This window comes from Cyrtonyx montezumae, unplaced genomic scaffold (genome assembly GCF_038088225.1).
Source record: "Cyrtonyx montezumae isolate F1298 unplaced genomic scaffold, pur_monq_1.0 scaffold_22, whole genome shotgun sequence".
Classification (NCBI taxonomy): Eukaryota; Metazoa; Chordata; class Aves; order Galliformes; family Odontophoridae; genus Cyrtonyx; species Cyrtonyx montezumae.
In genome coordinates this window covers 649,109-672,773 of record NW_027071959.1, presented here as the reverse complement: position 1 = coordinate 672,773, position 23,665 = coordinate 649,109, and the positions used below count along the sequence as shown (strand labels likewise).

Genomic DNA, 23,665 nt, shown 5'->3' with positions numbered 1-23,665 from the left:
ATTTCTAGAAAAATCCATTTATATTCTGTTACTGATCTGTCATCTTAGACCTTCTTGCTAATTTGCTAAGGCAATGCAGCTTAAACAACATGGGGAGAAGCTTAAAGAAAATGTAGTTACCAGCTGAGCTTTGCTGATCAGATTTGGCAGCTTTAAAGCCAATTAATTTTCAGTTCAAACCTCCTTCAGTCAAACTGGAAAGCGGATAGCGATGGGATAGGTGCCAGTATGACTTCATGTGTAGCTTCATTCCTCTAAGAAGTACAGTTCTACCATTTCTTATTGGATTTCAAGTTTTTAAATGGAACAGATTACTGCAACAGTAACACTATGAGTCTGCGTTCTCTTGATCCTCTAAGGGAAGAAACTTACACTATGCGATCCAATGCAACTTTTCCACATCTTATTAGAACTTGATAGAAGAGCAAGACCTTTGCAAATTGTGTTTATCAGCCACACAAACTAAATCTAGAAGATCTGAATCCTGCTGAGCTAAAAAAGCTGCAGCACACTTCTTTCGGTGTTGATAAAACAAGCAGATATTGAACAGTAATTGAAGTTGTATTTTTACCCTAAATACTGTAAGTGACTACAGGAAGATTTTCTCACACTTCCCAGACACCAATTTTAATTTCTGCTTGTATTCATCTTCATAGATGATTCTGTATTCATCCAGCACAATATTCTAGCATATTTAGCTTTCAAAAGCTTCTTTCCTTTCTTCTACATTCTTCCATTTTAATAGAATTACCAAGATGACTGATTAAAAAAATTACCAGAAGCTGATAAAAGATTACATATACTTGTAGTTAGATTTTTAAAAAGTCTTTAGGTGCTAAAGATGCAGGTAGTCATCTTATGGGATTTTTAAAAATTCCTAAGCATCTAAGGCGCTTACATGCGTAGGGACTTGGAAAATCCTACTAAGTACGCAACTGCATCTTTAGGTGGCTTGCAAAATCTCTTCACAGATGTCAGTTTTCAGAGTAACAGTGTGGTAGGCAACACATTCAGTTGTGACCTTTAATAGCTAAAGGAGAGAAAGGAGGATTAATTCTGAAAATATTTAAAGTACACAGTACTGCGGAAGAAAGGGACAGACACATTATGCTGTAACAGCAGGGCTAGCTAGCATTTTTCTTTATTAAATTACCTTCACACATAGTACAAATAATACTTCATATATTTTGTTTCACCTTGTTTTTAACAGTCAAATGGCAAGAAAGAAAAACTGTTCAAAAACTCCATAATCATCCTTAAATAAAATAGATTTAAATCAAGAAAAAAGATCAGTGGGATTCTAGACAGTATTAATTTAAGCTTTTATTTATTGATACTACCGGTAAGGTTTTAACAATGTGCTTTTATACTAAAATGCTCTTCATTTCATTTGAAAAGCAAAAGAAGTAATAAAATATGTACTTAAATTAAGACTTAAACCCCTCTTCATGCATTTCCAAAGTAATAGTCTTAATAGAACTCTCCTATTTCTAAGCTTCTCTTTTTAGTCATGTTCAATTATGTTCTGAGACAACAATGAAAGTAAGGTTCAAGGTACATTCTACAGTGATTTTGGTACCAAAAGTTCATTTTCTTTGGATGGAAGCTTGGGGTCAGTCTAAACAACGGATCAGCAAATAAGAATGCTGTTCTAAGCTGCAAAATTCCTTGAAGTCATCATGGAATTCGAAATAAATATTTAGTGTCTTTTGTACTACCACTACTCTCTATAGTGCATATACCTTCTTAAAAAATAAAATGCTGCTGAAGTTGTTGAACAGTTCCTGAACTGCTAGCAGTATTTACAGAAGTTATTTATGAACTGGTTATTGTAACCATTTTGTTGTGCATTTCTACAATACAAGAGACTTCATTTAGCTTTGCAGAGTATTTGCAATCATAGCGAATCTCTGCTTCAGACTCTCTTTTTTTTGTTTTAAGTGGTTTTCTAGGGTTCTCGCTTCCTTCAGGATTCCATCAAGCTCTTGCACATAAGAAGCATCCACTGCTGCTCTCTCACTTAATTGGAAAAAGAAAAAAACCATCAGTAAAGGTGAAATTCAATACTAAGGCCAGTAATTTCCTCAATACTTAGATCTGCTTTTATGTTTTACTTAAAAATGGAGTCTCTCAATACTCTGTTTTTGATCAAACATTGTTGTTACTCTATTATAGCAGGGAAGAGTATTTTTATTTCAAAACCTATGCAGGAAAAATAATAATAGATCAACTGCAACCAGAGTAATGTTTCACAGCAAGAGAAGCTGGAGAAGTGTGGAGCAAAATGGACCACAGCAACTTGCCTTAGGATGTGGGCATACTTTGTCAACAGGTTCTTGATTTCATTGTTCATCTCTGTTAAAAAACAAAGTGATTTCATTTAAACAGTGGAACAAATCCACCTCAGCATATAATCACTGCATTCAGTGGTGGCTCATGGTGTGTGTACATCACCGTTGAGCAGCTGCTCCAGGGGCTCAGGTTGGCACAGGGGCTGCAGGCCGTCAGAGAGCACTGGATCCGCTGTGTCAGCTGAGGACAGCTGAGGGCTTTCTGTATCATCATCCTGATAACAGAACATGTGGAAATCTTACATATATGTAAGTATGTACACACACAGGTTCTATGTCTTGAAACAAGCTCAGCGCCAGAGTGTACTGGTCTGGAAAGATGGCTTCCACACAGGTGCTGCTGAGGTCCCTCCTCACTACTCACCTCCAGCTCTTTCCTGCTTTTGCTTCTGCTTTCATCAGGTTTTTGTGCGCTGCTCGTCATTGTCGCCTGTTTCACAGATGGACAGTCAGGAACAAAGTACAACATCGGCTGCTGCACGCGGCCTGGAAACAACCTGCCGAGGGACGGAGCTCCGCGGGGACGCGCCCGCTCCCTCAGCCCGCCCGAGGCTTTCCCGCCTGTGGCGGCCGCTCATGGCCGCCGCTGGGACAGAGTCGGAATCCCGGAGCGCGGGGGGAATTTTCCACATCTTTCGCTTCTGGTTTTCAGAAGAGAAAGACAGTGCTGCCCAAAGGTCCTCTGAAAGCCAAACTCGCGGCAAGAAATGAAACTGCTGTGGGAAGAACTGACTGCTTCCTCAAAGCAGAGGCGCTGCTCAGCTGGTTCCCAGGGCACAGCGAGCTGGTGGGGAACCAGATCTGAAGAGATATGAAAGCGATGTGCTGATTAAATGCTAATTAAATTAACACATGCTCTCATGTTTTCATGAGCGGACACCTAAATCAAAATAGATGAAGCACCTGAGTGTATTTTACCACATCCTGGATACGAAAGTCGACAGAAAGAGCTGAGATGGGAAAGAAAAGCATCCAAGCCATTCGTCTTTGAGCAGCTCGGCTTCCTTTGAAACCAGAGATGTTAAAGCATCAGGAGAAATGGAAGCTCAGAACTGACATCAAAACCACTGTTATCAGTTCCTAAAAACACAAGTGTGCAAAGTGGAAAGAACTCGGGGACGTAGTGGGATGCTTATGGTCTTAGAGGCAGACACGAATAACCATTTTCTTCTGGATTGCTTTCCATGCACACAACTGGCTGGAAGTGATGGAGCTGCACAAACTTCAGAACCAAGTGTGATAATGCCATTGAACCTCCACAGGTTCAAAGAAAAACTACTAGAGTGGAGAAAAAACACACGAATGTTAGTTTGAGTGAGAAGAAAATTACTCAGGGGTGAAAACAAAGAGCAGAAACTTGTTATGTTCATTGGAAGAGAGCAATTGGAGTTTATAACTTCTGGAAGAAAATTAATTAACTAAGGAACTGATGGCCGGGGCAGAAGTCACTTATGTTTTTATCGACCTCTCCATGTAGATATTACTGCAAGAAGCGAACATTCAAATAGGGCACTCAGAGGAATGGTAGAACGCAGCTTCAGGTAAACACAACCCCACGTGCTCTGAACACTCCATAACAAATCAGGAAATTGAACAGGGATGATGGAATTCTGTCAGTGTAACCGAGTGTCTGTAAATTGATGTATACACACACACGCATTACCTGAAAGCCAAAAATATGGTTTTTTGAGTTTATCGACCTGAAACATGAGGTTTTTCTCTGTTGGTGCACTCCAGTGACTGGGCAAAGCAAAATTTTTCCCTCTGAGAAATATTCTGTAACAGATGAGTTAATCTTTTTAAATGTTATTCTAAATCAGTGTCTTCCAACAGCTTTAAAGGAGCAATACATTTCTCTAACATGTCTGTAGCTTACATCTTAAGGTGCCAGCAAGATGCTGCTCCCTATGGGTGAAGCTGACAACATCTGCTGTTTTTAGTAAAGCGACCTGTGCTGGTTTGTTTGCTTTAGGATTATTATTTTAGAAGAGAGACCAAAAGAAGCTACTTTGGCCTCAAAATTATATTCCTCATTTTCAGATGTAGGCTCTAAAGACGCATATGGCTTTCCCCACCACCCCCAAAAGTAGTAGCAGGCGTGGGGTAGGGAGAACATTAGAACGTTGCATGTTTGGTCTTGGTTTGCTTTAGGGCTTGTTCTTTTTCTCCCACAGTCCCAGTACTAAACCATGAGCTCTTCAAGACTGCAGAAGACTGGTCACTTACCCATTCACAAGTTTAATTTCCTGTTTTTATGGCATGAATTGTACTACCAGCACTTACACTACAGTTATTGTGTCACTGCGTTTAGTGCTTCACAGCTAACAAAAGCAGCACTCGCCTCCTGAGCAGTGCGGCTGCACCAGTTAGGGTGCTAGCAAGGCTGTCAACATTTTATTTATTTGCAAGTAAGGACTACCCTGGAAGTGACATACAGCTGATACAACCCAGGAGCTATCAATTCATATAACAGAATCATAGAATGGCTCAGGTTGGAAGGGAATTTCCAGACCACCCAGTGCCACCCCCGGCCATGGGCAGGGCTGCCCCCCACCAGCTCAGGCTGCCCAGGGCCCCATCCCACCTGGCCTTGAGTGCCTGCAGGGATGAGGCACCCACAGCTCTCTGGGCAGCAGTGCCAGCGCCTCACCGCCCTCTGAGGAAAGGATCGCTTCCTCACATCTAACCGACATCTCTCTCCCTCTTTTAGTTTAAAAGCCAACCCCCTTCTCATTCCCCCATTCACCTGGTGCCGGCTGTTAGTCACAAGCCTCTGGCTTTCCTTTTCCTTCACAGGAACAAATATTGCTTCCCTAAAGGGACGTTCATACGAAGGCGAGAAAACGTGAAGGTGTCATGCCATAGGTGTGTGTCCCCGTACTGTTTTGGAGCGAGGGCGGCACACGCAGTGCCCGACTGAGGGCGGCCCAGCAGCGCAGTGCCTATGGCAGAACAGCTGCTCCGGGGTTGAATGCATCAGCAGACTCACTGCGACGGGTTGGCGTGAAAACGAGATATGCGCTGACGACATCTGCGTGAGATAACGGGACTCAAAACAAAAAAGTTCCCTTCGTAACCTCAGATTTACATGATTTGGTTTGTCCACCGAGGAGGAGGAAGTGCCATAGAATAAATGCAGACGTACACAGACACAGCGGGAATGAGCCCTGCAGCCTGCCCACCGCTGCTGTTCCCGGACGCTGATGTAACCTAACCCGCCTAAAATCCTCCTCCCGCGGCCGCTCCGCCCGGCGCTGGGCCGTGCAGGCGAAGGCTCCGAGCGTCGCTCCCGGCACCCGCCCGGCTCCGTGCCGCTCCCGCTCCGTCGCCCGCCCTCCTGCACCGCGCCGCAGCCGCCGAGGAGCACGGTAGGATCGTGGCCGCCGAGTTCGGATGGAGCCCGTCCGGGGGAGCGGGCGGCCGCGCGTTTTGTGCCCCGGGGCCGGGACGTGCCCGGTGGGCGGCGGCGCTCCCTAAATGTAAATGTAATGTGTACTTTCCCCTTTGCTAAGATAAGTCCTCGATTTCTTGCCTTGCTCTGCTCCGAATCAGGCAGGCGTTGTTCGGGGCTATTTCCTTGCCTGCAGGGACGCAGCCTCTGAGCTGCCTGTCCCGCGCCAGCAGTTGGGGCCGGAGACCGTGCAGGAAGGAGAAACATTGCCCTCCAGTGCACTCGTTACAGTGCTTCCCCAGGGGGAGTGGGAAATCGCTGTGATTCTGCCGCACCTATCCCAGAGGCTGATGTCCGTTCTTAGTTACCGGGTGGCATTGCTCAGTGCAATTTGTTTGTTTAATAATTACTTTCTAAGTGGTGAAAAAGAGCCTTGGCAGCGAGTCAGATGTTCTGACTGAAAAAGGGAGTGCTGGTGCAAGAGCTGTTTCTTCCCATTGTTTGCTGGCTTTGTCATTTATGTACGTTTATTACTCCAGCAGCAAGTGCAAAAAAAAAAAAAAAGTTTTGGCATGCGTTAGTCTGAATGAATGAAACACCTCCCGTGCCAGACTATTTCCATAAAGTGATTTCAGTGTTTTTACAGTCACAACGTTGCCCTTGTTTGCTTGATGCTGTCTGACTGACAGTGTCTGTGTGCCCTGCCTGCTCTCTGTGCTGCACGCATATGGCTCTGCTGGAGCCTTCGCACAGGTTCTGGCTCCCGATGGCCAGCGCTGTGCTGGGAAAAGTGGGCAATGCACCTCAAAAAGCTCAGCAGTACAGAAAAGGACATTTAAAAACTATACTGCCAGAGAGAGAGAGTGTGTCTTCCTTCTCCTGCTGCGCTATTATTTCCTTTATTTTTATTCTCCCTTTCCTTTAAGGGTGGTGAATGCTGTTTTAATTTTGAAGAGGATACTCCCACCAGATTGTTATTCTTTTTTGATAAATACATTCTAGTGTTTATTTCTTATATACACAATTGAGTTATACACAATAGCCATCCCAACAGCCAGGTTCTTCTCAGGACAGGTGGCTTCTTGTCACTTCTGGTTTATTTTAGCATCCTTCCCCTGTTGTGCTGCTAGTATTCAAGTCATCATCAATGAAAAGTGTAATAAAATAATAGAATTAGAAAGATGCTGTGTATAATTCTAAGTTATGGTGAAGGGCAACAGACAAAGGGACCAATTTTCCTTTAAATACAAACAGTTCTTCATTATATAGTGAAACATGCTGACCCTAGTATGGTACTGTGCACTAAGAGAGAACTAGCCCAAGAACTCCCTCAGCCCACAGAGTAAGAAATGTTGTTCTTAGCTCTGAATCCTCTTGGTGTGTTCTTGGCAGTGTGAAGATGAGCTGCGAAGAGATTGCTGTGTGTGCAGTACGGCTCAGAGAAAACCTCTGCCTCTATTTTGAAGGTAATTATTACCTGTTGCTAGAAGAGACACGGTGTTTCTGATAACTGCATAGAAGATCAAATTCAATCCTCTCCTTAAGCAGGCATCCCCGGTTTTGTGGAATTCCTTCTTTAACCCCCACGCAACCAGAACAACCCTCAGAGCAGTTGCTATCCCCACCCACTTAATAGAGCCATTGTTCTTAGATTATGCAGCCAGGCTGTTCAGTGCAAAAAGCATCTGAGTTTGAGGCAGCTGCCGCAGTGTGGCAACAGGTCAGTACCATATTACTGCTGAGCACCTTAAGCTTTTACTAACTTCCTCTGTTCCAATACTATGAAACCCAATTTCTTTATCACTCTCATTTCACGTAATTTTTCCCTAAGCTTCAGTTTGAAACTCTGTAGGCAAATTATTTGAGTCAGTGAAATTGTTACTGCTTCATGCACAATATTCCAGTAAAGAGTCACTGGAAGGTTTGGAACACTGTGGTGTGGAGCTCCAATAAATGGTTAACTTCCAGTCTTACCTTGGAGAATGCTACTTCTTCAGAAGTGATTTTAGATGACTCAAAATGAAATTTGCTCATTTGGAACAAAGGTGTTGATGGAAGCATAATTTTGCATGCCGTTCATCACCTGGACACAGGTCTAAACTGAACTTAGCTGCTCGTCCTTAAGTATTCCTACAATATTTTGCATGCCTCTTGGTTTGATGATAACTACGGTTCTCAAATGAAATGGCTTCGGTGTTAAGTTTGTTGTGCTCACAGATGAAATGCGCTCTGTAGTGGAAGAGCTCAGCTTGGTGTGTTTGTGATCTTTCGTGGCTGGCTGATTGTTTTCCAATCTTCCAAGACAAAACTGTTTAGAAATGTGTTTCTTTCTGTGGAGCAGAGATTAATGATTTTTTTCCTCCCCCCTGCACTGTTTGCTTGGGACCAAGATGATGGTAAGCATCATTTATTACTTCATTATCCATTTTACCTATATTATCCCGCTCAAATATACTAACCTGCAAAAGCCTAGGGAACAAATTTTCCAACTGATTAATGGCTACTCCAAAAGATTTACAGATCACCTCCTTCTGAAGTTGCTGTTGCTTGATTTCCTCCAAAGGTACAGGATACCTGCTTCCATAACACAAGGACCTTTTTGTGCAACTGTAATCACTGGGCAGAAGAGAGCACCATTTCTGTATTACTGTCAACAGATTTTGCAGCTTCTCTTGCTTGTATTCTGGGAGCCTTCTACCTCATCTGGGCTGCTACAAGCCAGAGGTAGAAAGAACACGGCTTCAGCTCTTGAGACTGCTGTTCTAACAACTTGCTGCACTATCTTTAATCGCAAAATTAAAAGCCTGTAGTGATCTGCAAAGATCCAAGTAGATCAAAAGCAGGGTGTTTTTAAAAATTATTATTTGTTCCCCCTTGCTCAATATTTCTGCAGAGCTGGAATGTGATGCCTTCTGTAAGGAAAAAACTATCAAACGATTCTTTCGAAATGTCAATAGCCAGTTGCTTGTGGTTCATCCAGATTTAAATGTGGCAGCTTTTGAAGATGTAACAGATCAGGAGGTGAAATCTGGTATGCTATTTTTCATACCTACTATAAGCACTGCCCTCTTTCTTTATTCTAGATGCACTAACGTTCTTTGTAATCACTGAGTTGAAATAGCAATACAATGAGTAAAGAAGAAGTAAGGTTTAAACCAACTGGATTTAAACTAAAAGCTTATACTTCTAACAGCAGTACTTAAGCAGTCATCTATGATTTTGTTTTTGCTTTTTGTGTGCTTCGACAATTTGTTTAGAACTGTATGTACAGAACACACAAATGACTTACCACATATGTACATAAATATTTATCTAGAAATAAGATTACATATTCAGTTCTCACTTTATGCATGAACACAAAAAGACTGCAACATCCTACCCATACCAACACATAACTTCCTATGCTTTCTTGCAAATTCAAACTCATTGAATGATGGCAGTGAGTCAGGTATATGCTACCAGCAGCCCATAAGAAAAAGCATCACAGGAAGACAGCAATAAAGACAGAAGCACGGCTAAGTTCTTGCAGCTCTCTTCTGAGCAAGCTATTAACAATAACCAACTTATATTTAGGCAGTGGAATGTACTTCAGCATTCACTGTTACAAAACCACCTCACCTTCAGAAGGGATGCCTGTTGCATTCAGTGTCCAGGTAGAAGATAAGAGTTACTACATGTGTTGTGAGAAAGAACATGGGAAAATGGTCATTCGATTTAAGGTAAGTTTCTGCTTTCCAAATCCCATGTATATGGAAGCGGGAGGGAGAACTGAGAGTGCAAGTGTGAGCTGGAAGAGAACTGCTCAAGTCTTGTCCTGGGACTAACCCATTATTCGTTTTTTTCCACAGGAAGGAGAAGTACCCAAAGACATTCCTGGTGAAAGTAACATTATATTTTTCAAAAAGACATTTACATCTTGCAGCTCCAAGGCTTTTAAGTTTGAGTACTCACTAGAACAAGGAATGTTCTTGGCCTTTGAGGAAGAAGACTCCTTAAGAAAACTAATTTTAAAGAAACTGCCGAGAGAAGATGAAGTTGATGAAACCACAAAGTTTGTAACAAGTCATAATGAAAGGCACATCCTATGAAATACTTCAACACTCTTACAATGTAACTTGGCTTTTACAAAAGAAGTCTAATTCATTTAAAATCCAAAGCAAGGCAGTTTTATATTTTTAGCCAGCCACAGTTTAACAGTTTTTAAAATGGAAAACAAATGAAAGTTCTTGGGGAAAACCAGTAGAAGAATGTTTCCTAGCAAATGACAGCAAAGAGAATTGCAGTGAATAAACAAGCATGTGCATGTGTTCATAGGCCTGTATAGTTTAATCTCAAACATCTTTAGAGCTTGTTGAACAAACAGTTTTGAAGTAAATGCCTCATACACTGAGAAGATCTATTGTGGGGATGGAGAGAAAACAGCTAGAAAAAGTGAACTGCACAACTCCTACACCAAACCATGAATTTGGCCAATAAACATGTCATTACTTTTGTTTTGTTTGTTTCTTTTTTTATGTTTGTTTTTTGCATTATTTCCCATGTCTTTACCTGTTTCAGTTACACAGTGGCATTCTTCAGCTGAAGTAGCAACAACAGTTAGGAAACTTACCTAAACAACTGAAATTTTAATCATGCTGTTTGTCTTCAGAGAAAATTAAGAAAATGAAAGGGGTTTTAAAACTTGACAGTAAGCTGCAGTTTACTATAAAATGAAAAAAACATTTGTACATGCAACAGGCTCTTAATCACAAAGGTAGAAATGCCTGTGGCAAGGAAGCTATCTTGTTCTTCACATATGACAACATAGCACATGTTGGGGTTGAGCTGTGCACTTTTTCCCATTTGGAGCTGAGCAAACACTGGAATTCAGCAAAAACAAGGTACATGTAAAACATTCCAAATATTTACAGAAAATGTATGACTCATCTTCTATGTATAATACAGGCATTGCTCCTCCTTTTCTGAGCCAACTGCAGACAGTAATTACCTGGACATGGTTTGCAGCTGGGGTCCTGGAGTTTCACCTTGCCAGGCAGAAGAGGCAGTTAGAGAGAGGATACAATTGTCATGTCCCATACAGACAGAAGTAATCAAGAGAGAATAGGAAAGCTTCTGTCATGAAACTGAAAATTCCTGAGATTTGCAGAAGAAAGAAGACAAATCTCAATATCTGTTTTGGGATTAAAAGCAAATAATACTTCAAAGGATTTTTAAAAAAAGTCACAGAGGCTGGAGGCATGGAAGTGCTGCGATGACCATCAGCTTTCATGCTATGCTGCTTCACCTACCCAGCTGCTGCAGAAATATCTGAGGCAAGAAAAGCAGTTCTCTAACATCATACATAGGCACCAATGAATGCACTGTAGCTTAGAAAGAATTCACTAGAGGGGCTTAAATTAAAAAATGTACTAACATATGCAGCCCCATTTTAATTTGCCTGATGAATATTCAAGAATGAAATTGGATCAAACAGTTACAACCAATAAGTAATATAGAACAAAAGAAAATTGCATGGTACTGACAGAACTGGAACATGAGCTACTCCCAGAGAAAGCTGTGGTTGTTACTTTCCCATTCTGGCTGCGGCAGCACAGGAAGCTGGTCACAGCACTGCTAGCTTTTACACCAGTTGTCTGGGTTACTGTGTTAGCAGAGCTCTGACACAGGTCCCTCCTCACACAGGGCCTCACAAACAAGAATACCACATACAGATAGAACCCACATTTGCTCTCAAAAAAGGAAATGTCAATTCCTGAGAGCTGCTCAGCTTCTACAGAGCTGTCAACCTCTGAGTCATGCACCTGAATCTTCCTCAACACAGCAACATAGTACATCAGTACCTAAATCAGACCATGCCAGATGGAAACAGTCATCTCAATTCTGACAAGTCTAGCAAAACAGAAGCAGGCAGCTGCATAGTATTTCCCATGTATAAACGAGGAGAAACAAACAAGAAAAGCCCAATCATTTTAAAAATAAAGATTTTAAAACAAAGCAGGAAATCTGCAGAGTTCAGCAACTTATTCTGTTTATTGCCTAATCAAACTGATGGTAACATGCCTCTGTTCCTCTCACTATTAATAGTATCACAAAAGTACCATCACAATGTGGAAACAACTGCTCCTTACAACTGTGCAAGTCTCATCAGAAAGCTGAGAACAAGAATTGCATTTTTCCCCCTGAAATTCTTTCAAATCTAAAGACATGGAAAAGAAGCTGAGAGTCAAACAATGCTATAAAGGCGTTGCTTCATTCTTTTCATTCATTCTTTTCAGTCACACGGGAAGAACTGTAGCTGTGGGTATTTACAAAACAGAAGATGAACACAGGCCCCAGGGGAAACTATGAATTCTGTACGCTATTTACAGCTCCTCAAATTAATCTACAAAACTCTCTAAATCCATTCTTGCTGTATTTTTATTAAGAATATCACTCTTGTGTAAAGTCAAGTCTTTGTTAACTGTTTAGGAATTAAGGACAACACATTCATAAAAATACAGCTTTTTATATTATCTAAATGAATAAAGCAAAGCTATAACAGCTTGAGCAAGTATTTGAAGTGATTTTAGAAAAAACATATATATATTCAGAGAAAAACAGCAGTAGTAAAAATCATTCAGAATGACACACACAATTTCTGTAAATTCTTTATTGTATGAATTAAGAAAAAAAAGTATTCCCTTTTCTATATTAACTCTCAGGGTCCGATGAGTTGCAGGGAGTGTCTTACACACAGTTCAGTTGTGATGTCAGAAATAATAGTTCAATTATCACAGAGTTTGCTTTACAAAACAGATTTTAGAACGCTCACGGAAGCTGCCCATTCAAGGAAATTAGCCTCAGCTATACTTGGTTATTTATGCCATCCCTTCCTATTTGCAGTGCAGCTTAAATCAACTCACTCTCACCTGGACACCACCCACTTTAAATCTACTTTTCTAAGATTTTTCCCACTGTAGCAATAAATCAAAAGAAAGATGGGTATTTATTTCTGAAATATGAGCTCCAAATTGGCTGCTGTATGTACATACTACAGACCCTTGGTTATTCATTGTTCTTGCATTAAACTTGTTAAAAATATGGTAAAGCAGAGGCAGCAAGGAACAATCACAACTGTTAGCGACTTGGTGCATCTCAGACGCTCCACAGCATGGCAACAGCCTTACAGATACCGACGTCGTAATAGTTGAAATAGCAGAGGCCAGCAAAGGTAATGGCCGACAGTACGTACAGACCTGTATTGGCCACTTTAATAGGAGTATCTCCATGGACGTAGTCGGTTATGACCTGTCCAAGACCCCTAAAGAATGAGAGAAAAAAGCTGACATCAGGAAGGAGCTCATGTCAGCATTCTGCTGGAGCAGTGCTGCTAAGAAGGTGCACACGTCAGTTTTTTCACCACCTCATATCAAAATTACCTGTAAGATATCTAGCTCCCGCTCAAAAAAGGACATGCAGATAAGAAAAAAATATATAAAAACATTTCATACATTCTATTAAAATATATAAATATTAACTCAGAGTTTTCTTAACAGGATGGAAAGTGCTGATTACAGTTCTTCCAAACAGAGATGTGCCTCTACAAAGCCGTGGGCAGCTAATCTAACTTTGAAGGCCAGAAGAAAACAAACAGAAGGTAATACTCTTTTTGTCTGAACTCTGGGACCAGCCCTTGTCGCACGATCAAGACAGACTCCAGGATGTGTATTTAGATTAGAAAGTAGATAGAAATTAGCATACTGTTTCTTTTTCCACATCTGTCAGCCTTGAAGTGAACTCTGCTTCAGAGTAACAGGAAGAGAGAGGATGCTATTAAACTGATGTGGTAATTCTCTTCTCAAAATCTCTGTTCTATTTACTTGATGCAACGACAGGTGTCAATTTGGTAAAAAGCGTAACAGAACAAAAATCAGGGAAGCACATTAAATTATCTTCCTAGGATTTTGCCCTAGCAAGACTCAGTCCTGCAGCAGATGCTACCACAAGAGAACATGGAGCTCAGTTTCATTTACATGGGATTCTGAAACCTTAATGACAAGAACATGAGAAATAGGGTGCAAGGAAGGAAGCCCTAGACAGAAGAGAAGCAATCTGAAAGGCAGCTAACTCTTGCATTATGACGGCTAGTGTCTACAACTGGACAGTGAAATAACAATCAGAATGAGCAGCACCCCCTGCACTGCAAGCTGTGCTACCTTCAGACCGAGGTACAACCGACCTTGTCAGATTGTGACAGTCACTAGAGAGTCAGCCTGCAGTCTGCGTCACACTGACTGAGAATTCAACAGACTCACAGCCACATCTGGCCTTAACACCCTAGGCTGGGGCCGCCCCAGCTCTCAGACCCAACTCAGTTTTGAAGAACCTGCTGTGCTCACCAGTGGCCATGGAGAGTGAGTGCTGCAGCCAGGGAGTAGTCCACAGCTGCCCCAGGGTACAGGTAGGCAGCAGGGAGCAGGCCCAGCAGGAGGACGCTGACCGCACGCTCACTGGTCCAGTGCAAGGATGCAGCCTTGGAACTGCCTGCAAAGAGAGGGCTTTTCAGTGCAAACCTCTGATCAAGTGCTGCAACCATACAAACAGGCAGCCTGGCCCAATCTGCTGCACATAATTTTTTCAACCTGATGTGAGCAAAACCAAGATCCTTCTGAAATACTGTTACAGACCATTTATTTCACAGTGTCTAGAAAAGTCCCTTTAATATTCCTCTGTTTACTACTGCTGTTAAGAGAAACCTCCCTGAACACAAAGTAGTAGAAACTCAACGTGAGAGCTCCAAGCAAACGCAGGTCCCCACAGCCTGCAGTCATGGACAGGCCAGCTTCGGAAGCGCTTTGGCAGTTAAACCTTTTACATGCATTTCTTTTTTTTTTCATTCCTCAGCTGCACTGTCACGGCTGCGGAGCACCAACTTCTCAGTGTCGTGCAGCGACAGAGTGGAGCTCCAGCTCAACTCACTGCCTCTGCCATCCCGAGTCCCCCCGCGGTGCAGAGCGGCACGCCCCGCCCGCCCCCGGCCCTCTCGGACCGACCCCGGCGTCCCAGAAGCTCCGCTGCCGCGCAGGTCCTACCTGCAGCGCTTCGCTATTACCGCTGCTGGGCCGAAACAACCACGAATCCCTACTGATGCTTCTAAGCCCTTCAATTCCGTTCCCTCCGCCCGAGGACGCTCCCGGCCACGCCCACACACAGAGCCGCAGTCACCCTGCGGTCCCGCGCACGTACCGCGGCCCTGCGAGGCGCTGCCATGGGTCCGCCGGGTCGGAGCGCTGCGGTCGGCGGCGGCCGCCAGCACGGCGGGGCGGCGGAGGAGGGTCCCGCGGAGCAGAGCTGCAAAGAGAGCGGAGCCGGATGAGGGCCGGGCGGGGCGGGCCGCGGGGCTGCGGGCGGGCACTCACCCGTCGGAACGCCGCGGGGCCGCGCCAGCCCCGCCCGCAGCAGCACCAGCGCAGCCATCGCACCCCGCTGCCCAAGGGCACAGCGCGCCGGAAACGGAAGTTGTGGTCTCACGCATTTCCGCTTCCGGATCCCAGCCGCGCGGCTCGGAGGCAGCGCTGCGGTAAAGGTCCGGGACCGCGCGGGGTCCTCTTCCCCGCGGTGACGCCGCTTTGGGGGCGGGAGCCTTGGGCTTAGGCAGAGCGCAGCCCCACCGCGGGAGAAGGCCCCTCCGGGCTCCCAGCCCCCACTGCCCTTGTCGGACGGCTGCCCGCGGGCAGGTGACGAGGGGACACCGTGCGGGACTGCAGCCGCGGAGCTCTGAGTGCTTCCACTCGCGTTCGGTGCAGGCTGAAGCCGGAGCCGCGCGGGACTGCGCCGCGATAGCCGCACCAGCGCGGTGCACCTCCACCCGCCCTTCTCCTGCTTCCTGTCGGCCTGCCCCAATCCTTGTCCTGGTCTGGCAGCAGCACAGCACAGTCCCGACGGCTCAGGCCTGGGCTGCCCCTGAACTTCATTCCGAAACAGTGACAGGAGCATCAAGCGTCCTCATTTATTCATCTGGTGAAAACAAGGCTTGGCTGTTACCTGCAGGGAAAGCCGCTCTGAACCCATCTCTCATCAGGCAGACCAGAGCCAGACCACAACACCCACTGAGGCATTTCTGCCAGCACGGATTCAGCACCCCCAGGAGAACCAGGCACAACCCAGCGCTGCCAGGAGCTGGAAAGAAGTCTGAAACAATCATGCTGGTGTCTTCTTTTCATAATTATGGAGCAAGTCAGTGCACCTTTTGCTGAAGGAGAGCATCCCTTCATGCTCCCTTCTACACCCCACTGACATGTGCACAGTGCCACGCAGATCTGCTGGAGAGGGGAAAACAAAGCTACCACAGGGCTAAATCCAGTTACGTTTCCCTTGTTAGCAATTCAACTGATTGACTTCTTGTCTCTTCCCACCCTTGTTGCAAGTTTTGATCATGACTTGGCTAACTCAAAAAAAACCACACCCAACAAACCAACAACTCCAAACTGTTAAAACTTAATTAAAAAAAAATACAATGGTGCAAACATGCCTGTATTCCCTTGCAGTCAGCCTGTAACACTTTTGTTCATGAATAACAACCCAGTCACATAAAGAAAACCTCAAGTTGGCAGAACTAGCCAACATGCAGGACAGGTAACTGCTCCCCTGCTTTCCTGAGTAATGAAACAGTGAAAAGCAGGAGGGCAGCTACATCTGTCTGCCAGGGCTCAGCTTCTCCCCTGCAGATGGCAGGATGTATAAACCACAGTGCTGAAAGAAAAATATCTGCCTCTGTCCTCTATTGCATTGTCTAAGCTGCAGCCCAAGCTCAGCATCTCCCCATCAGTCCTCGTCTGAGCTATCCTCCGACTTCTCGTCAGCAGCCACTTTCCAGTTCTTCCTCTTGCTCCTCTTCTCTGGCACTTCATTGTGCCGCTCCAACACAGAGTTGTGACGTTTCTTTCTCTTTTTAGTGAGGCGTTTCTCTTTTTTCTCCTCAGATTCACTGTCCTCAGAGCTGCTGGTGGTTGAGCTGCTTGCATGAGAAAAGTCACTTTCCTGCTCAGAGGAAGAGGTAGGTTGCCTAGCAGGCACTTTCCTGGTCTTTTTCTTGCGCTTGTGTTTCCCCTTCTGAGTGCTTGAAGTCTCCTCCCCAGAGCATTCATTCTCCCTGGAAGAATCGGATGATGATCTTCCCTGCTCCTTTTTCTTTTTCTTTCTCTTTTTGTGAGATCTCTTTTTTTGCTTTTTCTTGTGCGATTTCTTTGGTTTTTTCCGTTTGTGCAACTTGTAGGCAGTTTGTTTTCTCAGATTAGATTTCTTCTTCCCGTTGACAGCATTTCGCTTGTCTCCTTCTTGCTGGTCACTGCAAGAAGAACAAAAGATGACAAAAAGAAAGCAAATAGGCAGGCACAGAGCAACCAGCACTTGTCTATCTCTAAGTTTCAATTAAGCCCATCAGTTCAGTTTAATAGTTCAGAGAAGCAAACTTTAGTAGCTGTATTTTTGTTTCAAATGCTTGTTAACAGCTCAAGTCCACACCTTATTAATATCCCCATTTAAGACATTTGAGCCAGAACCAACAAGAACACATACTGAAAGCCACCGAGTGCTGAAAAACTAATTTGTGGAGGGTTATATCCAATCTGTAAGTCTGAAAAATATTGTATTTGATTACTGCTAGGTGTACCTTGAAATGATCCATTCTAAGATCTTATTTTAGAGCTAAGTCTCCACTTTTCAGGGTATTGGGAGAGTTGATATTCTCCAAATAAGGAGCAAACCAGAAAACACAGGTACATTATAACGCAAAGGAGAACCCTGAGATGATATTTGATTCATCTCATTCGGATTCAGCCAACTGCTTTGGCTCTCTGTTGGCCCATGCAGACCGCTGACATTCAAAGCATTTTAGAAACTCAAGTTAAAGCCAAATATTTAATTAAGAGATACAGTCCTCTTGAGACTCAGAGAAGGGGGGGACTGCATTAACGGACTATTTTTTCAGTGGGTATCTGTAACTAAGTAATTATGCTTTGACATTAAAAGTAGATGTATAATAATTCTCAGTTTGTAAAATACCCTGCATAACCTGACAAATTTGGGATACATCTGTGAACCCATTAGCCTTACCTATCTGTATCAAACTCTTCAGGGTACAGCTCCTTATAGCCACTGTGACCCCATCTATAAGAAAGTAGAAACATCTATTAGCAACAGACAAACTGACTGATGTTTAGGGAAAAAAACCCCAAAAACTTCTGAAAAGACAGAAACACAGAATGAGCATTAGTTCAGACAACAAGAGAGACATCAGAACCTTCTGAATAATGAAAAAAAGAAGGAAAACCCACTGATTTGGTTAGTAATATTTAAAGGCACTTTCTGTTTTTAGGCTCTTTCCTTCTAATTACAGCAATAACACAACTCCTATTTATTTAAAATAATACCAGAGAGCACTATGTTGCCTTTTCAGACTTTTCCTTGGACAAAGTAATAAATACTGAACTTAGGTGGACAGCATAGGGCTGAGCTTTTGCTGCTTCCTGTGACTTGAATATTCTATTGATAAACACAAATTTGGTAAATTCAAATCATTTACTGTGAGTGACATCGCAGAGTCTGTGCAGCTTACTTATGTAATGAGATCAAACACTATTTCATAGTAACTTTTCAGTACAGTACTCCAGAAAGGTGCTCAAATTACAGTTATGGTCACAGAACATTATCGGCCTCCACAGACCTGTCTGGCATGTTGGCTTCACATTCGTAGAGCTTTTTATTCCATGACCGTGCTCTGAAAAGATCATCTTCGACTGGGTCGAGAAAATGTGAGTTCTTTGTTTTCCAGTCGGCCCTGTGGCCGTCCTCATCAAAGCCATCACTGCGCATCCGACTGCTGCAGAAAGAGAACAGTTGTCCTTCAGCTGTCAGTTCTGATGGAGAAACTTTCTGAGCAAGGGGTTAGTCCAGCGAGGGGAGCAAAAATCCAGCAAGTCTTGAGTGTCCATCTATGCAAGAAGACCAACTATCATTTTAAAAGACAGTCATCGTTAAGCTCTTAAAGAACCAGTTCAGTATCTAACATCAGTTTTCACATTTATTACCCACACAGCACACAGCAAAATTCTTGGCATGCAGGGATGCCCAAGGCACCCAACTAGAAAGGGTCACCTCAACTGTCACAAAAAACAGCTCACTCTGCAGAAGCAGACTGACAATCTGCAGTGAGACACAGTTGTTATAAAAGCAGAAGATGGGAAACTCAGGGAGCAGAACTGACTTTACTGAAACTGCAGTTTGATCAGCACCAGCTGAATTTTGAAAACTGTGAATAGGGCCTGGAGCATCTCCTATACAAGGGAAGACTGAGAGCCTCAGGGCTGTTCAGCCCGGGGAAGGGAGGGATGAGAGGGGATCTCAGTACTGTTCACAGCTATCTGCAGAGCTGGAGTTGAGTTGACACGAGCAGACTCTTTGGTGGCATGCAGCAATAGAACAAGGGGCAACAGGCAGAAACTGGAACACAGAAAGCTCCATCCAAACACAAGGAATAACTTGTTTACTGCCAAAGTGATGGAACAGGCTGCCCAGAGAGAAGAGGTGGTGGAGTCTTTCTCTGGAGATACTCAAGAACCGTCTGGACGCTCACAAGTGTACCCTGCCTTAGGAACTGCTTTAGGAGACGTTGGACTAGATGAGGTTCTCTCCACCCCCTACAGTTTTGTGGTTCTTTGATAAAAGGTCAGATTCAAGCCTTGGTCTGAACTCTTGCAGGTGAAAATAGAACTATATAAGCTCTGCGGTCTCCATACATTGCTGAGAGACAGCAATCACAAAATGCCTTTTGCTGTGGCAGAGGGTCTCAGCCGTGTGAAGCCCACCTGGAGGTGTCCGGCACCATCCTGCTCCGTCGCCGCCAGTATGTCTCCTCTGCCTGCTTCTCCCACTCCCGGATCTTCCACATCTCTGTCTCTTCCTGGATCTGAAAGTTATGAACAGGGAACGGGTGTGAAGTGAGGGAACACAGAAACACAAAGCGCTGCCCGTGAGCTCCCGGCTCGGGCTGCAAACGGGTGACGCCACGAGCATGAGGTCAGCGGCTCGGAGCAGCTGAGACGCGCAGGAACGAATTCCGTACTCCGCACAGCTGAGCACCGCCGCTACGGCCCGACGCAATCCGAACGAGCTCACGTCGCGAACACCGCGCGCAGCGAGGAGCAAACGCGCCGCGCACCATCGGAAAGCCGCGCTGCCCGCCCACCAGCAACGCGCGCTCTCCCCGGGAGCCGTTCCCGCCCGGGCCGGGCCGTACCTTGTTGTGCGCGCCCGTGTGCCGGATGACGTTGCGCAGCAGCACCTTCCCCACCGGCACGCGGGACATCCTCCCGCCCTCAGCGCGGAGCGCGGCGGAACCGCACAGCCGCTCCCGGCCGGAAGTGCCGGCGCCGGGCGACGTTCGCGGGGCAAGCCGGGACCGGAAAAAGGAAGGAACTTCCGGGCTCTGTTGCCACGCGACGGCGGCCGCGGCTCTGGGGCGGGCGGAGATGGCGGGGAACCGAGCGCGGCTTTCACCGCCCGGGCCGAGCGGTTCCGCGGCGCTCCCGAGCCCCGGCTGTGCGTGCGGGGCAGCGGCGCCCGGGCCTAAGCCCTCCGCGGGGCGCTGCCTGCGGGCCGCTCCTCGTCAGCGCCTGCAGCCGGAGGAGGGTGCCAGCCCCGCGGAGCCGCAGAGCTGCATCCCCGTCATCGTGGGGCCGCTGGAAGAGGCGGCGGGCGACGGAGGTGCGCGTTCTGCGCCAGGGGAGGGCCCCGGAGGGCGCAGCGGGCACGGCCTTCCGTCCCGAAACGGGAACGCGGCTGAAGCCGGCAGACAGTGCGTACCCTGTAGCTGTGGCTCCTGAGCACGGCCCCCACCCTCGCAGGGCTGGCCCAGAGGCCACAAACCCCATTCCTTTGCATTCAGTTCAAGTGGTGCAGGGAATCACATAGCGGCTTGACTCAGATAGGACCTCAAAGCCCACCCAGTGCCACCCCCAGCCATGGGCTGGGCTGCCCCCCACACCAGCTCAGGCTGCCCAGGGCCCCATCCCACCCGGGCTTGAGTGCCTGCAGGGATGGGGACTGCAGGCATGCTGCAGTACTTGCTGCCAAGGCACTAATTTTGACACAAACTTGTTTTCTGTAGACTTAACAGCATTACACATATTGCACATAACCCAAATGTTCTGGGGAGGAGAGAAGAGCCAGAAACAATGGAACGTTTGATCCATGTAACGCTTACATTCATAGAGGAACGATGCAGCCTTATTCTCGCGTTCATACAAAATGGAATCATTCAAGCTGAAGGGAAGCCCAGAAAGGATGTGTCAATGACTGAAAGGCCGGCAGCTGCCACCACCTCACCTTGGTCAGGACACAGAGAAGGGTACGTGGAGAGCTGCTGCTGCTGCTGCCTTTAAGGGCCTGATTTCTACAGCACCCTCAGCCCTCATCTGTCTGACCTCACTTCTTAAGCATAAACCAAGCACTTCTAAAAAAATAGATGAATTCAGGGTGAGAGGGTTGTATTCACACCCAACTGATGGCCTGTCTGCATTCATCTCTGGTGCTTGTCTCTGTTTTCCTTTATTTTAGGCTTAAGAAACCAGTGACTGAAGGAGCAAATTCCCTTTTTCTGTAATCACTAGACATGGGAACTCTGCCCAGGTCTGATCCTTCGTGGTGCTAGGTTTCTTTTCCTCGAAAGTGAGTAGAAGAGGTCGCTGCTGTAACCAATGCTCTGAAAACAGCAACTTTTAACAGCCTGGCAGTGAAAACAGACCATGAGGAAGGAGAAACAGCAGCCTTCAACTGACAAGTGCTAATTGCAGAGCTAAAACTTTCTGATGTCTGTCAGGTAGCTAGCATTTCAGTTCTTAGTAACTGAATGACATGTAAAAACCTTACTTTTCTTAAAAGAACTGACATGCAATCAGCTGCTGCACAGCACGGAGACTGAGGACTGCAGAAACATTCCTGTCCTGCTGAAGGAAGAAAGTGTCACACAATCTAAAGTGCAACTGATAGAGGAAATCACCAGCACAGAAGTGCCAGAGGAGCTAAGCACCCCTGCCTACAAAATGACCTCTGTGAAGAATGCAAACAACAAACCAACAAGAATTGAACTGAAAGCTGAGTTGCCTGAGGTTAGTTCTGAGTGTGATCTAAGGATTTCCAAGGTATGACAAAAAAGAATAACCTTGTTTTTTCTGTCTTTATCAAAATCTAAGAAATATCTGTTCACAATTCATTGTTAAGTAGTTAATTGCTTATTTTCTTGTTTTAGGATGACGTGATCATTGATGCCCCTGAAAAATACAAATTACAACTAGATCTGCCAGAATTAGTGGATGAAGAAACAACAACGGTGGTATTTAATAAAGAAAAAGGGGTATTGTTAATCACAGCACAAGCTGCCAAGCCTGGACAATAAAAGCTGCATTGTTTAGTTCATGTTCTCAGATGACAGAACTAAACAAAAGCCCAGAATGAGAATCCTGACTCCCACTTAGTAATGAGTTAATGGACCTTCTCGTCTTCAAAGGTGAATATCTCAAAGATATCCACAGAAAAGGAACTCAGGAGGAATATTGGCCCACCATGCTTTGGAAAACATCAGTAAAGACTGCAAATACTCGAGAAATAACTGAATACATTAACAGTAGTATGTAGATGCATACATACACTTACTACATCATTAATATACAGCAGTAGCAGGGTTCTTTTGTGTGGGTTTTTCTTTGTTAAATAAACTATTTTGCAGACTGAATTGATGTGGTTTGCGCACACTTCACGCTGGAGCAGCCAGCAGAGGTGTGTCATACACAGCTCTACAAGTCCTGCACGTGCTTACAGACAATCCCTGCTACCCTTAACTGCAATGCTTTGTAGTCTTTTATGTCACTTAATATGCCCGACCTGACTTCTTATCAGTTTAGAAATCTGAATGAGACCACAAAACAGATTCTGTACAATTCAAAGCAGCGTAAAAATTGAAGTTCCAGGATGCTTACATGGGAAGCTAGCAACCAGCAAGAACTTCAGAGCATTTCAGCCAGGAAAGCCAACTGCACTCATTTACAGAACAATAAATTCAAAGATTACTAAGAATGGTTAGTAATCGCTGTGAAGGGGAAAACAAAAGTGACCTTAGTGCCTATGACAAATTCACACCACACCACATCATTGTAGTGATGATTGTTAGAGGAACAATCAAAACAGACTAAGAAAAGCTGCAACTTTAAAATACAAACTTCAGGAAGACCACTAAGCCCCAGGCTTTGCTTTGCTTCTTTGAATCTTAGAAGGCTGTACAGAAGTAACCAGAGCTGGAGGGCTGCAGGCAGCACTGCAGGTCACTGCCAGCACTCAAAGCACACACACCACGGACAGACATACAGCCCTACAAATCCTATTCCAGAGTCATATGGGAGCACAGCCTTGGGTATGCTATTTACTTTTCTTACTGCAGGAAGAAAGTCAAACCTTTCTTGAGCCAGAGCTTGAGCTACTGCTGAGCAGTGCAGCAAGTAGGATGACTCGAGCTCGGAGCTGCAAGACAGTCATGAAGAATGTATAACGTTGGGATATCTGATCACAATGGAAGGTTAATAGAGTGAGTGTTGCTGGGAGATGGAAAGGCTGAACAGCTCTGCTTGTGCCACAGCAGTACAAACAGCCACATGTGACTCAACAGAAAAGCAGTGCAAAGTATTTTAGTAGTTGTCAATTCAAAACATTTAATAGGTTCACTAGCTGAGATACTTTAGGTCATTAAAAAGAAACAAAATCCAAAAACATAATGCACTTTTTGCTTAAGCCAGGCATGAAAACCAGCTATCACAGCAACCAGACATTAAATAGTTCCCACAAAAATATTTAATTTCCACAGTATTTGCTTTCAATATCTTTCATGAGTTCTGTA

General features: G+C 44.9%; 5 protein-coding genes across 5 annotated transcripts; 2 read left to right on the top strand and 3 right to left on the bottom strand.

The window, feature by feature from the left end:
* Positions 1–1,323: 1,323 nt before the first annotated feature.
* Positions 1,324–3,332, bottom strand: TEX12 (testis expressed 12). The gene is made up of 5 exons (XM_065738360.1): positions 3,270–3,332; positions 2,716–2,781; positions 2,455–2,566; positions 2,300–2,355; positions 1,324–2,015 (listed from the first exon to the last, which is right to left on the bottom strand). Exons 1-5 carry the CDS (start codon positions 3,330–3,332, stop codon positions 1,875–1,877), a joined length of 438 nt encoding a protein of 145 aa, XP_065594432.1. The 3' UTR covers positions 1,324–1,874.
* A 2,179-nt stretch (positions 3,333–5,511) lies between these two features.
* On the top strand, positions 5,512–10,233 carry IL18 (interleukin 18). The gene is given in 8 exon segments (XM_065738359.1): positions 5,512–5,562; positions 5,565–5,666; positions 5,669–5,784; positions 7,135–7,208; positions 8,133–8,138; positions 8,636–8,773; positions 9,316–9,461; positions 9,591–10,233. Coding segments are annotated over 8 exon segments (873 nt in total). The 3' UTR covers positions 9,831–10,233.
* A 2,143-nt stretch (positions 10,234–12,376) lies between these two features.
* On the bottom strand, positions 12,377–15,198 carry SDHD (succinate dehydrogenase complex subunit D). The gene is made up of 4 exons (XM_065738357.1): positions 15,141–15,198; positions 14,968–15,072; positions 14,121–14,265; positions 12,377–13,042 (listed from the first exon to the last, which is right to left on the bottom strand). The coding sequence occupies exons 1-4, from the start codon at positions 15,196–15,198 to the stop codon at positions 12,877–12,879; spliced, it is 474 nt and encodes a 157-aa protein (XP_065594429.1). The 3' UTR covers positions 12,377–12,876.
* A 1,253-nt stretch (positions 15,199–16,451) lies between these two features.
* NKAPD1 (NKAP domain containing 1) lies at positions 16,452–20,142 on the bottom strand. Its single transcript, XM_065738356.1, has 5 exons — positions 20,018–20,142; positions 19,587–19,687; positions 18,446–18,601; positions 17,836–17,889; positions 16,452–17,068 (listed from the first exon to the last, which is right to left on the bottom strand). The coding sequence occupies exons 1-5, from the start codon at positions 20,084–20,086 to the stop codon at positions 16,546–16,548; spliced, it is 903 nt and encodes a 300-aa protein (XP_065594428.1). The 5' UTR covers positions 20,087–20,142; the 3' UTR covers positions 16,452–16,545.
* A 103-nt stretch (positions 20,143–20,245) lies between these two features.
* Positions 20,246–22,471, top strand: PIH1D2 (PIH1 domain containing 2; the record flags this gene model as incomplete). The annotated part of the gene is given in 7 exon segments (XM_065738290.1): positions 20,246–20,321; positions 20,324–20,413; positions 20,416–20,488; positions 20,888–21,016; positions 21,018–21,127; positions 21,661–21,920; positions 22,028–22,471. Coding segments are annotated over 7 exon segments (885 nt in total), but the record flags the coding sequence as incomplete, so codon positions are not given.
* Positions 22,472–23,665: the final 1,194 nt, after the last annotated feature.

What these genes read in the sequence shown, in the direction of transcription:
- TEX12 (XM_065738360.1), bottom strand. Translation starts at nt 3,332, where the DNA reads ATGGCTTGGATGCTTTTCTTTCCCATCTCAGCTCTTTCTGTCGACTTT. An exon ending in ACTTTCGTATCCAGGATGTG is followed by an intron (nt 2,782 to 3,269) that starts GTAAAATACACT and finishes TCTGTGAAACAG; the next exon opens with GCGACAATGACGAGCAGCGC. An exon ending in AAAGCAGGAAAGAGCTGGAG is followed by an intron (nt 2,567 to 2,715) that starts GTGAGTAGTGAG and finishes TTCTGTTATCAG; the next exon opens with GATGATGATACAGAAAGCCC.
- SDHD (XM_065738357.1), bottom strand. Translation starts at nt 15,198, where the DNA reads ATGGCTGCGCTGGTGCTGCTGCGGGCGGGGCTGGCGCGGCCCCGCGGC. An exon ending in GCCCCGCGGCGTTCCGACGG is followed by an intron (nt 15,073 to 15,140) that starts GTGAGTGCCCGC and finishes CTCTCTTTGCAG; the next exon opens with CTCTGCTCCGCGGGACCCTC. An exon ending in CTCACTCTCCATGGCCACTG is followed by an intron (nt 13,043 to 14,120) that starts GTGAGCACAGCA and finishes CTCATTCTTTAG; the next exon opens with GGGTCTTGGACAGGTCATAA.
- NKAPD1 (XM_065738356.1), bottom strand. Translation starts at nt 20,086, where the DNA reads ATGTCCCGCGTGCCGGTGGGGAAGGTGCTGCTGCGCAACGTCATCCGG. An exon ending in ACACGGGCGCGCACAACAAG is followed by an intron (nt 19,688 to 20,017) that starts GTACGGCCCGGC and finishes CATAACTTTCAG; the next exon opens with ATCCAGGAAGAGACAGAGAT. An exon ending in GAAGCCAACATGCCAGACAG is followed by an intron (nt 17,890 to 18,445) that starts GTCTGTGGAGGC and finishes ACTTTCTTATAG; the next exon opens with ATGGGGTCACAGTGGCTATA.